The 17,394-nt window shown below is 42.5% G+C and overlaps 1 protein-coding gene across 13 annotated transcripts in view; it reads left to right on the top strand.

Annotated features, from left to right (window-relative positions):
• The window catches only part of rims2a (regulating synaptic membrane exocytosis 2a), a 973,874-nt gene that overhangs the window by 711,223 nt on the left and 245,257 nt on the right, over window positions 1–17,394 (top strand). For all 13 annotated transcript variants that reach the window (XM_043688425.1, XM_043688424.1, XM_043688426.1 and 10 more), the window contains one exon: window positions 872–978. In XM_043688425.1, the coding sequence (XP_043544360.1) occupies window positions 872–978 (107 nt within the window). The remainder of the gene's footprint in view (window positions 1–871; window positions 979–17,394) is intronic.

Below are 17,394 nucleotides of genomic sequence, written 5' to 3'. Positions count from 1 at the left end.
ATTTGGCTTCAGAAATAGAATGCAGTTGGAGAAAAGGAGGAGGAATTTGCAGTAGATCTCATTTCGCAGCATCCTGACTCATTTCTCTCACTCCAAGAAAATAAACCACCAGAGGGGTACCTTTGCCACCACAATGTCTATAAAAAAACCCACTTTGAAGGTGGGTAAGGACAGTGAGACTGACAGGAGTCCAGGCATTCTTACAAAATTCATGTCTATATGCTGTTTTTGGTTACTTTGTGTTGTTTTGCGTGTAGGTAGAATCTACAATTAGATTTTCAATTGGCATTCAATTAAAAAGAGGTCCATTGGCAAACTGGCAAGCTAATGAGGGAAAATCGTTTGCACTAACTTTTCACACTTAACTGACTTGTGACAAACCAGCTTATGTCAACTCAAAGCCCATGGAGTAGCAGGTATTGCCTACTGAAGGGACAACGCAGGGCACCTCTCCTTTAATAATTCAGTGAGCTTTCCCACTGAAGTTTAGGATGATCTTCCAATGAGGCGCGATAGACATAACCTCCATTCTGCTGTATCTATGGCAATTCAATGGCCCATTTGCAGTTTATACCTTCAGAGGCTTTCTTCAGCTGTGTGATCTAAATTCTTTTTATTAAAGGTACAAAGCCATTTTGGTGATTTATCTTGTTCATAATCTATTATTAACGCTGCCAAAATTCATGTAGATTGAAAGTAAATCTTTGAGTCCACTGGTTTTAAAATAGTTTTGTCCAATTCCAAACCCCAATTTTAGACTTGACAATGAGCTTTGATCGGACACACTCACCAGTACCAGTGAAATGATTGTAATAGTCGAAAGTAATTGACAATTGCAGGTTAATTGTTTACCTTGACACTTTGTCCACAGGTACAATGGATGTGGAAGAGAGGACTCGCCAAATGAAAATGAAAATGAGCAAGTACAAACAGGTTGCAACGTCAGATTCAAGGTTGGAACAGGAGTACCATTCCAAGGTTAGTGCAAGCATGTACAAAGTCCGCATAAAACAAATGTGGATTTTTAACTTAGATGCAAGTTGCAATTTTATTTAAATGGATTCATTATAATTGAAAGAAGAAAATACTGTAAATACTCAGCAGGTCAAGCATCATCTGTGAAAAGAGAAACAGAGGCAACATTTTCTATCATTGACATTCCATCAGAACTGGGAACAGTCTGAGAGGTAATAAGCTTTTAGCAAGTTGGGAAGAGTAGAAAAAAAGGAAAGAGAAACTTTGTGATATGTTAGAAGGTCGGAATAATGAAATAACCAAAGAAATGAATTTGTGAGACAAAATGGAATAATTATGTGGCATTCTTTTTTAAATGTTGAGAGGAGATACAAATAGTAACAGCATAACCATTCTCAGCTGCTCCCACAAAACAGTGACCTTCTTGACAATTATGCCAATTATGGATAATCTCATAATATCACAGACAAAAGAACATCTTCAGCCAGCAGAGGGACTGAAACTGCAGTATTAGTGCTATTCTGCACCACATTCTAGCAAGCTACCGAGTATTCTGTCAGCACAAGTTGTCTGGAAACACTGGGGCAATGGTTATATTTTAGAAGTCAGTGTTGCATCCAGAAGTGCACAAAGTTTTTCATTGTAAAATGATATGCTGCTCCTCAAGCTTCTGTTTGAGCTTCATTAGAGCAATGTAGCCAGAGTGGGAATGGGATGCAGATTGAAAATTTAAGCTCGCAGAAATTCTGGGCCACAGAGAGGTGTCATGGATGTTGCAGATGATTGAAGCATAGTAGAAGGGAACAGTTTATTTGAAATGCTAAACAGGGATGGTGGGAGGACATGTATGTTTGGTGTTAGCCCATGCTATAGGAGGGAGAAATGGTTCAGAACACTCAGCTGAATGTGGAAGCTGTTCAGCTACAAGTTGAGGTCAATAGAAGAATGGAGAATTGGGAAAACAGAGCAGGCATGCTGGAGAACCTGGTCAATCGTAGTTGAGGAAAGTCTAAGACATGTTAAAAACAATATCATCTTCAGAGAAATCAAGAGAATGGAATAGAATCCATATAAGAAGCAGATTCTGAGGACTGTAATCAAGGGAACTATGAGTGAATGGCTATATTGGTTGACAACCTAAGCCCAAAATGGAAATAGGGAAGTTGAAGAAAAGTCGGAGATGGACCATGAAGGTCAAGTAAAAATTGTAAGAGGAGGTTTGATAAATTCTTGTAATTCAGGTCAAGAGCAGGAAGTGGCCAATGATCATTAAAATAATCATCATATGACAACAAGAAATGAGGGAGGAGACCTTTGTCGGATGGAAATAAAGTATGTTCCAAATAAGCCACAGAAAGACAGTTTGAGCCTCAATTCAAAGAAGAAACAGAGGGAGGTGGTTTCAGAGACTCTGGTGTGGAATAAAGGACTGAACAGGTGAAAAGGAGATGATTAGGACCTATTCCTACCCTAGTCATTCTTTTATTCCTAAATAGCAAATGTGGTTCCCTTGTTCAAAAAGGGGAGTAGGGATAACCCTAGTAACTATAGGCCGGTGAGTCTCACTTCTGTTGTGGGCAAAGTCTTAGAGAGAATTGTAAGGGATAGGATTTATGCACATCTGGATAGGAATAATGTGATCAAGGATAGTCAGCATGGTTTTGTGAAGGGCAGGTCGTGCCTCACAAACCTTATTGAATTCTTTGAAAAGGTGACGAAGGAGGTTGATGAGGGGAAAGCAGTAGATGTGGTATATATGGATTTTAGTAAGGCGTTTGATAAGGTTCCCCATGGTAGACTACTGCAAAAAATACGGAGGTAGGGCATTGAGAAACACTACTCTGTTTGATTTACCCATTATCCAATTTTTACTCTATATGGTTTATATTCCACCACTACCTACCCATGGACTCGAAGATTCTCCACTCTCCTGCATTCAACAATGTCAAATTACTTCTGAAAATTCAGTTGCTCCACTCCCACTACTTCTCAATTGTCAATGTCGCAATGGACAGAGTCTACAAACCCCAGCAGGTTTAGCAAAGATAATTTCGCTTTACTAAATCTAGGCCAAATCTACCAAGTTATACATTATTCTTCAAGTATCTAGTTACGACATGCTTATAAAAGGTTCCAAAGTGTTAGCACAGCTGACATCAAGCTATTTAGTTTTCTGTTTGCCCTCTCCATCCTGTTTTACATGTTTAGGTTTACAATACCTGCTCTGCAGTCTACAGGATCTTTTTTGTTTTGTAACCAGCTTTACAGAATAGTCAGTAATTCTTTCGCTCGCTCTATTGCCACGTTCTCAATACTCTGGGATGGAACTCATCAGATGCAGCATCTTACCAACTTTCAATTCGATTAGATGTTCAAAAACATACTCTTCATTCATTCTAATTTCATGCAGTTCGTCATTTTCACCAGACCCTGTTCCCTAGTATAACTAGAAGTTTATAGCTTTAAATTAAGGGGGGGTAGATATAGGACTGAATTTAGGGGTAGGTTCTTCACTCAACAAGTCGTAAGTTCATGGAATGCCCTGCCAGTAGCAGTGGTGGACTCTCCCTCTTTATGGGCATTTAAGCGAGCATTGGATAGGTATATGGAGGATAGTGGGTTAGTATAGGTTAGGTGGGCTTGGATCGGCGCAACATCGAGGGCCAAAGGGCCTGTACTGCGCTGTATTCTTCTATGTTCTATTAGAATCAGGAAACTAGAAACCTTTCATGTATCTGAGGATGTAGGATGATTCATGATGTGTGGTGAAAAGAAACTGGAGATGGGAAGAGAAAGTGAAGTCGAAATGAGAAGAAATCAATTCTGTGGAGCAGAGGCTGAGACAGAGATTTTTAAACAGGGAATCAAAGGTTATGGTGAAAGTCAGGAAAATGGAGTTTAGGATTATCAGATCAGGCATAATCTCATTGAATGACAGAGCAGACTCTATGGGCTGTATGACCTACTTCTGCTCCTACTGAAGTTCTGCTACACCTTTGCAAGCTGCTGTGACATTTATTTATAACAATCTTGAATTGATATTATTCATTCTAAGAATGAGAGCATGACATTCATTTCCCACCATTCTTCATTCCGTTAAGACAATGGATAAGAGCAGTTTGATTCAACTGAGGGTCTTTTTGGGCCTCTTCTGCAGCAGGTAAAAGCTAACCACTTTAGTGTGAGCCTGGAATCCAAATTGTGGGCGGCACAGTTGCTCAATGGGCTGAAGGACCTGTTTCCACACTGTAGGGAATCTAATCTAATCAAAGTAGAATAGACAGGATGAAGGTGGCAATTTTACTTCCCTAAAGGACATTAGTGAACCAGCTGGGGCTTTACAATGATCACAAATTTTTATTGTTAAATTTTTTAAAGCCTGTTTTGAAACTCTCAGTTTGCCCTGGTAAAGTGCATACTTTAGAACATAGAACATAAAGTTGACCTGTAAAACCAATGTGAAGCTCATCTAACCAACACAATTCCATTTTCATCCATATGTTGATCCAATGACCATTTAAATGCCCTTAAAGTTGGGGGGGTCTACTACTGTTATGGGCAGGCCGTTCCACACCCCTACGACTGTCTGAGTAAAAAAACTACCTCTGACATCTGTCCTGTATCTATCACCGCTCAATTTAAAGCTATGTCCCTTTGTGCTACTCATCACTATCAAGAAAAAAGGCTCTCACTGTCCACCCTATCTAACCTCTGATTACCTTAGATGTCTCAGTTAAGTCACTTCTCAACCTTTTTCTCCCTAACGAAAACTGCCTCAGGACCCTCACACATTCCTCATAAGACCTACCCTCTATACCAGGCAACATCCTAGTAAATCTCTGAACCCTTTCCAAAGCTTCAACACCCTTCCTATGTTGCGGTGGCCAGAACTGTATGCAATATTCCAAGTGCGGCCACACCAGAGTCTTGTACAGTTGCAGCATGACCTCATGGCTCCGAAACTTAATCCCTCCAATAATAGAAGCTAGCACAGTGTATGCCTTCTTAACAACCTTATCAACCTGGGTGGTAAATTTCAGGATCTGTGTACATGGACACTGAGATCTCTCTGCTCATCTACGCTACCAAGAATCTTACTATTAGTCCAGTACTCATTATTCCTATTGCTTCTTCCAAAGTGAATCACCTCACACTTTTCTGCATTAAACTCCGTTTGCCACCTCTCAGCCCATCTCTGCAACTTATCTAAGGCCCTCAGTAACTCACAACATCCTTCCTCATCATCCACAACTCTATCGACCTTACTAACCCATCCTTACTTACTAACCCATCCTTCTACCCCCTTATCCAGGTCATTTATAAAAATGACAAACAACAGTGACCCCAAAACAGATCCTTGCGGTACAACACGATAACTGAACTCCAGGATGAACATTTCCCATCAATCGCCACCCTCTGTCTTCTTTCTGCTCGCCAGTTTCTGATCCAAACTGCTAAATCACCCTCAATCCCATGCCTCCATATTTTGTGCAATAGTCTACCATGGGGAACTTTATCAAACGCCTTACTGAAATCCATGTACACCACATCAACCACTTTACCCTCATCCACCTGTGTGGTCACCTTTTCAAAGGATTCAACAAGGTTTGTGAGTCATGTCCTACCTTTCACAAAACCACTCATCGACTTATTTCTTTCTAGATTGATTATAAATCCTAATTCTTATAACCTTTTCCAACACTTTACCCACAACCAAAGTAAGGCTCACTGGTCTATAATTACCTGGGTTGTCTCTACTCCCCTTATAGAGTCAAAGAGTCATAGAGATGTACAGCATGGAAACAGACCCTTCGGTCCAACTCGTCCACGCCAACCAGATATCCCAACCCAATCTAGTCCCACCTGCAAGCACCTGGCCCATATCCCTCCAAACCCTTCCAATTCATATACCCATCCAGATGCCTTTTAAATGTTGCAATTGTACTAGCCTCTACCACGTCCTCTGGCAGCTCATTCCATACACGTGCCACCCTCAGTGTGAAAAAGTTGCTCCTTCGGTCTCTTTTATACCTTTCCCCTCTCACCCTAAACCTATGCCCTCTAGTTCTGGACTCCCCCACCCCAGAGAAAAAACTTTGTCTATTTATCCTATCCATGACCCTCATGATTTAATAAACCTCTATATGGTCACTCCTCAGCCTCCGACGCTCCAGGGAAAATAGCCCTCGCTTATAGCTCAAATCCTCCAACCCTAGCAACATCCTTGTAAATCTTTTCTGAACCCTTTCAAGTTTTACATCATCTTTCCGATAGGAAGGCGACCCTTCTTGAACAAAGGAACAGCATTTGCTGTCCTCCAGTCTTCTGACACTATTCCTGTAGACAGTGATGACATAAAGTTCAAAGCCAAAGGTTTTGCAATCTCCTTCCTGGCTCCCAGAGAATCCTTGGATAAATCCCATCCGGCCCAGGGGACTCATGTATTTTCACACTTTAGAATCATAGAGATGTACAGCATGGAAACAGACCCTTCGGTCCAACCTGTCCACGCCGACCAGATATCCCAACCCAATCTAGTCCCACCTGCCAGCACCCGGCACACATCCCGCCAAACCTTTCCTATTCATATACCCATCCAAATGCCTCTTAAATGTTGCAATTGTACCAGCCTCCACCACATTCTCTGGCAGCTCATTCCATGCACGTACCACCCTCTGCGTGAAAAGGTAGCCCCTTAGGTCTCTTTTATATCTTTCCCCTCTCACCCTAAACCTACGCCCTCTAGTTCTGGACTCCCCAACCCCAGGGAAAAGACTTAGTCTGTTTATTCTATCCATGCCCCTCATCATTTTGTAAACCTCTATAAGGTCACTCCTCAGCATCTGACGCTCCAGGGAAACAGCCCCAGACTATTCAGCCTCTCCCTATAGCTCAAATCCTCCAACCCTGGCAACATCCTTGTAAATCTTTTCTGAACCCTTTCAAGTTTCACAACATCTTTCCGATAGAAAGGAGACCAGAATTGCATGCAATATTCCAACAGTGGCCTAACCGATGTCCTGTGCAGCCGCAACATGACCTCCCAACTCCTGTACTCAATACTCTGACCAATAAAGGAAAGCATACCAAATGCCTCCTTCACTATCCTATCTACCTGCGACTGCACTCCAAGGTCTCTTTGTTCAGCAACACTCCCTAGGACCTTACCATTGCCAGTGCCCTCTTGTGACCTTGCAACCTTATTTCTGACCTCACTACTCTCAACCTCCTGGACACTGGAACTACAATTTAGGTTCCCACCCCCTGCTGAATTAGTTTAAACCCTCTCCACACCCCCCCACCCCACCACCATCCCCACAATATATTGGTACCCCTCTGGTTCAGTTGAAGACCATCCTGTTTGTAGAGGTCCTACCTACCCCCAAAAGAGCCCCAAGTATCCAGAATTCCAAAACCCTCCCTCCTGCACCATACTTGTAGCCACGTGTTCAACTCCTCTCTCTCCCTTTTCCTTATCTCATTAGCACATGGCATGGACAACATACCTGATGATAACAACTCAGTTTGTTCTAGTTCAACGCTTCCATCCTACCTCCCTGAATTTCTGCCTTCAATCCCCATCTCTCTTCCTACCTACATCATTGGTGTCTATGTGGACCTGCTCTCCCTCAAGGATCCAGAAAGCAAGATCAGAGATATCACGGACCCTGGCTCCTGGGAGGCAACAAACCAACCGTGAGTTTCCCTCGTTCCCAAAGAACCTCCTATCTATCCCCCTAACAATGGAGTTGCCAATGACTAATGCTTTGCTCCTCTTCCCCTTTCCCTTCTGACTTCCCACAGGACTGACTCTGTGCCAGAGACCTGTGCCCCATTGTTTACCTGGGTAAATTGTCCCCACCAATTGTATCCAAAATGGTATACTTGTTATTGAGGGGAACCGCCACAGGGGATCCCTGCGCTGCCTACCTGTTCCCTCTCCATCTCCTGATGGTAACCCATCTACCTTCTTCTTGTACCTGAGGTGCGACTATCTCCCTGTAACTCCTCTCAATAACCCCCTCTGCCTTCCTAATGATCCGAAGTTCATCCAGCTCCAACTCCAGTTCCCTAATGTGGTTTTCGAGGAGTTGGAGTTGGGTGCACTTCCTGCATATGCAGTCACAGGGCAGGAGGAACATTCAACTGCACTCCAACTAACCTCCACTCCAACTATTTTAAATTCCCAACGAGACTACTGAAAACAAACAAAAACAATTCTAGATTATTATTCCCTGAAATTTATTATTAACTGAATTATGCTGAGATGAACTTACAGTCCTGTAATAATTTAACATGAGAAAACTGCTAACATGCTCAACAACCTACATTACAATGCAGCATTTCCCTTACTAATCTATGAAGGACAAAAATCCAAGAATACTGCAGCAGGAATTACTGAATGTTGGGTCCTCTTGTCCCAGGCAATTCTAGTTTATCACTGTCTCACAAATCGGGCTTCATCCAGAAGCTGGGCTGCACGGTGGCACAGTGGTTAGCACTGCTGCCTCACAGCGCCTGAGACCCGGGTTCAATTCCCGCCTCAGGCGACTGACTGTGTGGAGTTTGCACATTCTCCCCGTGTCTGCGTGGGTTTCTTCTGGGTGCTCCGGTTTCCTCCCACAGTCCAAAGATGTGCAGGGTCAGGTGAATTTGCCATGCTAAATTGCCCGTAGTGTTAGGTAAGGGGTAAATGTAGGGGTATGGGTGGGTTTCGCTTCGGCGGGTCGGTATGGACTTGTTGGGCCGAAGGGCCTGTTTCCACACTGTAATGTAATCTAATCTAAATGGCTGGGGATTTTGGGCAATGGAGAAGGCCAAAAATGTTCAGGTCGGTAAGGGAGTGGTTGGGGGAAATTGAAGTGGGTGATGACTGGGAGGTCCGGTCAGCCCCTGCAGACCCGGCTGCGATGCTCGGTGAGCTGTTCCCTGAGTTTACGTTCAGTCTGCCCGATATAGGGAAAACCACATCGGGAGCACCTGATGCAGTAAACTAGGTTGGAAGAGAGGCAGGTGAACCTCTGTTTCACCTGGATGGAGGTGGGGGAGAGGGTACCTACAGGTTTTGCATCTTTTTTGGTTGCAGGGGAAGGTGCCTGGGATGGCGTGAATCATGGATTGTCGGAGGAAAAGGTCCTTACAGAGGTTCACCTGCCTCTCTTCCAAACCTAGTTTACTGCATCAGGTGCTCCCAATGTGCTCTTCTCTATGACGAGGAGACTAAACGTAAACTTAGAGAATGACACTACCTCCCTCACCTCCATCTAGGGCCCCAAACAGTCCTTCCAGGTGAGACAGAGGTTCACCTGCCTCTTTCCAACCTAGTTCACTGCATCAGGTGCTCCCGATGTGATCTTCTCTACATTGGGGAGACTGAATGTAAACTCGGAACAGCTCACCGAGCATCACAGCCGGGTCCGCAGGGGCTGACTGGATTTCCCAGTCACCACCCATTTCATTTCCCCCAGCCACTCTCTTTCCGACATGACCATCTTTGGCCTCTTCCATTGCCAAAACAAGCCACAGCTCCTATTAGAGGAACAACACCTTATCTTCAGCCTGGGCACTCTACAGCCCAGAGGACTCAACATTGAGTTCTCCAATTTCAAATAACCTCCCTTTCATCCCCTGACTCTATTCCCAGCCCCTCCCTTTCCCTTCACTGCTCCCAGCCACCAACTGGATTCATTCTTCCCATTGACCAACCAGGTCGTACCTTCTACCTCTCTTCATATATCCTCACTTCACCAACCTGCCCCTAGCTCCTCTCACTCCCAGTCCTGAAGAAAGGTTACACCCAACATATCGACTTCAGCACCTTCTGATGCTGCCTGGCTTGCTGTGTTCTTCCAGGCTCCTACCTGTCTACTTTGGCTTCCAGCATCTGCAGTTTTTTTTTGTCTCTAATGAATTTAAAGAAGCAGTCAACAGATGCAGTTAAACTACTGTTTGCAAACTCAGCAAGTTATGTACCCTTGAGTGGGACAAGTGCTTTGTAATTTTAGAGATTTGAGCAGAGGCCAACACTTTTGCTGCCTCCACATATAGTATATAAAATGTAAAGCATTTTTAATTTCAACTGGAAACTAGCACTTACGGGTTCAAACTGGCAAGTACTTTCAAAGTAAATATTGGGAATTTTTCTTTGTACCATGAGTGGCCAATACACTAAAGAAATCTCTAGATAGATCCAAGGAGACAAAATAACCGAAAATCACTTGAGAAATAATTGGATGTTGCAGTAGGTGATGGGATGGATATGCTCAGTTAGCTAGTGCATAGAAGTGGACAGATCAGGTGTACTTTAGAACTCTGTAGGAAGCTAGGAAGTGATTGCTGGGCCCCTCGCTGAAGTGTTTGTGTCATCATTAGTCACAGTGAGTTGTTGGAGGACTGGAAGTTGGCTGATATGATGCCACTATTTAAAAGATGGTAGGGAGGGGCTGGGGAACCATGGACTGGTGCACTTGGCATTGGTGGTGGGCGAGTTGTTGGAGGGGATCCTGGGGGACAGGATTTGCACGTATTTGGGAGGGCAGAGACTGGGCATAGTAGAGATGGCTTTGTGAGTGGAAAATCATGTCGCGAGGGGGGAGGGGATTGATGGAGGTGGTCCAGTGGATGGTGGTCTTTCTGGACTTCTGTAGGGCTTTCGACAGGATTCCTCATGTGGATTGGTTAGCAAGGTTAGATCGCATGGAACACAGGGAGAATTAGCCACTTGGATACAGAATTGGCTCAAAGGGAGAAGACAGAGAGTGGTGGTGGAGGGTTGTCATTCAGACTGGAGACCTGTGACCAGTGGTGTGCCATAAGGATCATTGCTTCATCCATAGCTTTTCATCATGCATATCAATGATTTGGATATGAAGTATAATTACTAAGTTTGCAGATGACACCAAAATTGGAGGTGTAGTGGACAGTGAAGAATGTTACCTCAGACTACAGCAGGATCTTGATCAGTTGGGCCAATGGGCCCAATAAGGAATGGCGGATGGAGTTTAATTTAGATAAATGTGATGTGCTGCATTTTGGAAAGGCAATTCAGAACAGGATGTGTACACTTAATGGTAGGGTCCTGGAGAATGTTGCTGAACAAAGAGACCCTGGAGTGCAGGTTCATAGTTCCTTGAAAGTGGAGTCACAAATAGTTAGGACAGTGAAGAAGGTGTTTGGTATGCTTTCCTTTATTGGTCAAAGTATTGAATATAGAAGTTGGGAGACCATGTTGTGGCTGTACAGGATATTGGTTAGGGCACTTTGTAATATTGTGTGCAACTCTGATCTCCCTTCTTTTGAAAGACTGTTGTGAAATTTGAAATATTTCAGAAAAGATTTGCAAGGATGTTGCCAGGGTTGGAGGATTTGACCTATAGGGACAGGTTGATTAGGCTGGGGCTATTTTCTCTGGAGTGTTGAAAGCTGAGCGGTGACCGAATAAAGGTTGACATAATCATAAGGACAAGGATAGGATAAAAAGACCAGGTCTTTTCCCTGGAGCAGGGGAGTCCAGTATTAGAAGGCATAGGTTTAAGGTGAGAGGGTAAAGATTAAAAAGGGACCTAAAGGACAACTTTTTCCACACAGAGGATGGTGTGCATATGGAATAAGCTTCCAGAGGAAGTGGTTGAGGCTGGCACAATTACAACATTTAAAAGGCATCTGGGTGGATAGATGAATACCAAGGGTTTAGAGGGGTATGCGCTAAGTGCTGGCAAATGGGACTAGATAAATTTAGGATATCTGGTCGGTATGGATAGTTGGACTGAAGGGTCTGTTTCCATGCTGTACATCTCTATAACTAATGGCAATGACATATGTTGAAACCCTGTACTAATGGCAACAGTTATTAGGCAATCTTTGTCTTGCCACATGGTGATAACATTGCATAAGCCATGATTAATGATCCTTAGACAGCAAAAACAAGAGCATGAGAAAGAACATTGTGACACTAGGACCTCTCTGGATGGATGAGTTCGGTGACCTTCCTCACCTGTAATTATCATGATGACTGTTGATTACTTGTTGTGGTAAAATTATTTGTCTTAATTGCTGACTTGTCATGGAGTTATAGAGAGATCTACAGCACAGAAATAGGCCCGATGGCCCATTACATCCACTACAATCAAAACCAACCACCTATTCCCATTTTGCAGTTCTTGATCCACAGTCATAGAGTCATACAACATAGAAACAGACCCTTCGGTGGAAATTGTCCATGCTGACCGGCTTTCCCAAACTAAACTAGTCCCATTTGCCTGCATTTGACCTCGATCCCTCAAAAGTTTTCCTATTCATGTATCTGTCCAAATGTCTTTTAAATGTTGTAACTGTACCTGCCGCTACCATTTCCTCTGGCAGTTCATAGTGTTGTATGCCCTGATATGACAAGTGCATATCTAAGCTCCTCTTAAATGTTATTAAGGTTTCTACCTCTACCATCTTTACAGGCAGAAAGTCCAAGATTCCCATCACCCTTTGGGTGAAAATGTATTTTCTCATTTCTTTTTCAAATGTTCTGCCCCTTACCTGAAATCTATGCCCCCTAGTCATTGATCCATCCATCAAGGAGAAAGATGTCTACTCTATCCATGTCCTTCATAATTTTAAACATCTCAATCATGTCTCCTCTCAATCTTCTCTGATTTTGGGAAAAATATCCGAGTCTGTCTAATCTCTCTACATTGCAGAAATTCTCTAGCTCAGGCAGCATCCTGGTATATCTCCTCTGTACCCTCTCCTGTGCTATCACAACTTTCCTACTCTAGCTGTGACTGTTACAACGCAGCAGTGAGCCCTTCTGCTAATTAAACCAAACACCCAGAAAAGCTCACCAAGTCTTGTAATCTGTTAAAATATGAGTGACAGAGAACTCCCACATTCCACTGTTTAAAGAAAAACATCAATTTATTTCTTAACCATAAAAGTGAACATTAAACAATTCCCAGCAGCCCCCACCCCACTTTTTCTTAACTGCTTGTTATCTGCCTCCAACTCTGTAGCAATATATTGTTCCAATGAAAACAGATATTAAAATTACATCAACTTAATTTCAAAACCACACAGCAACTGTTGTCTCCGGTGTCTGTCTTCTTTCAGCTGAAGATCTCCCCAGGTCGTCTTCTGTCTTTTACTGCAAAAATATTTTATATGAAAATGGTCCCTTTAATAGAGAGTGTTTTGAATGGCAATCTTTCTCGATGGCAGTTACTCTCTGTCTGACTTTCAAAGAGCCAGCTTTTTTTATCCCCAAACACCAGATCGTCTCATTGGTTCGAAGTTGGCAAAAACAATAATTTCAATTCAAAGTCAATTGGGTTTTAGTATCCTGGGGCATACCTTAACTGGATTAGCTAAATTTGAATTGTTGTCAGAAGAGCAACCAACTCAGATGTCTATTTCACAGCCAAATGTTGAATATTTTCAATTTTCCCGTATACTCTGAGACTGCTAGTTAGTCATATGACAGGCACTTGTAAACTTTCAGTGCAAAACCACATTCACACTCTCTTAAAGGTACAGTGTACACCTTCAACATCATAAGTGACCTAACTAACATTTTATAAATTCCAGCATAAATTCTGGGCTCTTAAACTCTATGCTCCACTAATTAAGGATATTGTAACATATGCCTTGTTAACCATTTTATCCACCTGTCTTGATACCTTGAAGGACCAGTGTACACACACCATGGTGCCTCTGATCCTTTGTGCTTCCCAAGGTCCAACCCTTCATCATGTATGTCCTTGCCTAGTTTGTCCTGCCCAAGTGCATCACCTCACATTTATATGGATTGAATTCCATATGCCACTGACCAGCCCATCTGACCAACCTGTCTATGTCCTCTTGTAGACTAAGGCTATCCCTCACTATTTATCACCCCACCAATTTTTGTATCATCTGCAAACTACTGATCAACCTTCTACATTCAAGTTTAAATCATTTATATGAACCACGGCAAGGGCCCCAACATTGACCCCTGCAGCATCCCACTGGGACATGCTTTCAGTTGGAAAAACAACCCCAACCATCACATTCTGTTTACTGCCACTCAGAGCAATGATAAGCCTCCATGAGATCCAAGGAAATTTGGCAAATCGGATCCACTGTTGGCAAAGTCTCCTGTACGGGATCTTATCAAAAGCTTTGCTGTTGTTCAAGTAGATTACATCAAAGGCATTGCCCTCCTCGACACAACCGGGCTCCTCTTTGAAAAATTCAATTAAGTAAATCAGACATGACCTCCACTTAACAAAAACATATTGACGGTCCTTGATTAATCCCTATCTCTCCAAATGCAGGTTCATTCTGTCCCTTCAGAATTGCTTCTAATAGTTTTATCAGCACTGATTGTCCTTTCTTTTATTGTTCTGGATTAGTGGTGCTGGAAGGCAGCATCCGAGGAGCAGTAAAATCGATGTTTCGGGCAAAAGCCCTTCATCAGGAATAATTCGGGCTTTTGCCCGAAACGTTGATTTTACTGCTCCTCGGATGCTGCAGTTCTGCCTGAACTGCTGTGCTCTTCCAGCACCACTCATCCAGAATCTGGTTTCCAGCATCTGCAGTCATTGTTTTTTACCCTTTCTTTTATTGTTGTCCATCTATTGTATGCATTTTTCTTCCTTTTGCCCATTGGAGCTTTTTTATATACAACCTTCATTCTTGCATACTGTACATTCACAAAAATTAGAAGGCATCAAGGTACTTAACACATACAATCCGCTAAAATTGTGGCACAGTGGTTAGCACTACATAGCACCAGGGACCTGGGTGTATTCCACCTTTGGGCAAATGTATAGAGTTTGTATATTCTGCCTGTGTCTGTGTGGGCTTTCTCTGGGTGCTCTGGTTTCCTCCTACAGTCCAAAGATGTGCTGCTTAGTTGGATTGGCCATGCAAAATTACTCTATAGCGTATCGGATGTGCAGGATAGGTGGGTTAGCCATGAGAAATGCAAGGTTACAGGGATAGGGCAAGGGGCTGGGGCTAGGGCTAGGGCTAGGGCTGGGGCTTGGGCTGGGTCTGGGTGGGATTCACTTCAGAGTGTTGGAGTGGACTTGATGAGCCAAATGGCCTGCTTCCAGGCTGTAGGAATTCTATAAAATATTTCACAGTGAGGTTTAATTTTGGACATGGGACAAAAAATGTCATGGAATGGGCATCGATGATTGGTTGCCCATGATGGCAACCAGTTTTGATCACATGGAGTTAATTTGAAACACTTATTTCAAATCCATGATCTAAGCTGAAAGATGGATGATCAGTGGAACGCCAGAATCCAGATGCAATCTAGTCTTCTTCTTGAGATTGTTATATTGCGTGTTGGTGACTGCAACATCACCCTGCTTAAACATTAACCTTGTGCCAAGTGCCAAAAGGAGGAAGGGCTGTCGAAGTCAAGAGTTCCTGTATCACAGCCTTCAGAGACTCCTGACATTTGATTTTCAGAGGTCACCTTTTAGCTCAAGTCTTTCCTGATTAACACTGGCAGTTGAGGACCCAAATTGGTCTGAATTCCAATAATTTAATGAGGCCAAAATTACTCTTTCTCTGAACTTCACAGTCATTTATTAAAATGAGTTGGGCCACAAATGAAATAGCTACAGAATATTGTAAATCCTTCTCTGCTCTTTCTTGCATCTTTATATAGTAATCATTAAGGGTATTTTCTAATGCAAAAAAAACAATGAATAGGAACTAAAATAAATTGGCCAAGTTAGAAGCAGTAATTTAAAAATCGGTAGACGTTGTGTCAGTATTTTCGAGGACTATGACTTATGCACTTAATTTTAAAAAAAAAACAAGCAAAGGCCCTCCCTCCAAGGAAAACTGTTCCAACTTTTTCAGTTGATCCTCATAACTGAATTTTCTTATCCATGGAAACTACTTCTGCACTCTCGAATGCACTCACATCTTTCCTCTCATGTGTTCCCACAACTGTGCACATTATTCCAGTTGAGGTCTAACAAGTGTCTTGTACAAGTTCAACACACCTCATTGTTCTTGTACTCTAAGCCCCTCTTAATAAAGTTGAGGATGCTGTATGCTTTACTTACTGCTCTCTACAGTTATCTTCAATAATCCGTGCACATGTACACCAAGGTACCTGTGTGCTTGCACCTCTTTTAGAATTGTACCCCCTCTATTTTATATTGTCTTTCAGTGTACTGCTACCAAAGTGCATCACGTCTCATTTCTCTGCATTGAACTCCTCTGCTGCTATCCACCCACTGCAACAATTTTTCAATGTCCTTTTGCAGTTCTGGCTCCTTACGTTTTGCTCCTCACAATTTACGATTCTTTGATGTTTAGTGTCATCTGCAAACTTTGCAGTTTACTCCTGTACTTTAAGATCCAGATCATTGACTGGAGACTTTTCCCCATGGCAGGATTGACTGGCATGAGGGGTCATAATTTTAAGATATTGGGAGACAGGTATAGAGGGGGCGTCAGAGGAAGGTTCGTTTATGCAAAAAGTTGTGAATGCATGGAATGTGCTACCAGCGGTGTTGGTGGAAGCAGAGTCATTTGGGACATTTAAGCGACTGCTGGACATGCACATGGACAGCAGTGAATTGAGGGGTGTGTAGGTTAAGTTATTTTATTTTACATTTGGATTAATACCCGGCACAACATTGTGGGCCAAAAGGTCTGTTCTGTGTAGTACTATGTCTCTGTCTATGTCATTAGTATGAAATAACAAAATCAAGGGTTCCAATACCAATTACTGGAGAACTCCACGACAACTCTTCCTCCAGCTCTAAAAATATGCATTAACCATTACTCTTTATTTCCTATCATCACTCAATTTTTATTCACATTGCTCCTGTACTTTTATACCACAAACTATAAATTTTCTCACAAGTCTGTTGTATGGTACTGTATCAAATACCTTCTGAAAGTCCATGTACAATGCATTATCAAGTCTTTGTTACCTCTTCAGAATGTTCCACCAAGTTAGTTACATTTGAAATTCATGCTGATGCAACCCAATTAACCCATCTTTCTTCTGTGTGAAATCTATAGACTTAGCACATTGCATACGTTGAGCGGATGTCATATTGCAACTTCTTTCAACTCTTTTATTAACTCTTAAAAGTCTATACTTACATTATTTTAAAGTTCATGCATGGGGATATTTTTTCCAGTGTTAACTATTAAATGTGTGCATTTATGTTACTAATATTCTACCTGCTCAAATAAACAACATTGCTTGCTCCACTCAGAAATCTGGGGGCCCGTGTAGTGGTGGCATTATGTGTGCCACATGTACGACATGACCCAAAGAGGACAATAATAATCTATTTATTCCTTTGCTGGAGCTTTTTGTGCCAACTTTTTTTGCTGCCAAGTGATATGCTAATTCAGTTTGATAATTTGTGCAAATGAACAGTATGACTTAATTCGTATCAAGTTATC

Source organism: Chiloscyllium plagiosum, chromosome 4 (assembly GCF_004010195.1).
Source record: "Chiloscyllium plagiosum isolate BGI_BamShark_2017 chromosome 4, ASM401019v2, whole genome shotgun sequence".
NCBI classification, from domain to species: domain Eukaryota; kingdom Metazoa; phylum Chordata; class Chondrichthyes; order Orectolobiformes; family Hemiscylliidae; genus Chiloscyllium; species Chiloscyllium plagiosum.
The sequence above is the reverse complement of the archived record's forward strand: the minus strand, read 5'-3'. Positions and strand labels throughout refer to the sequence as shown.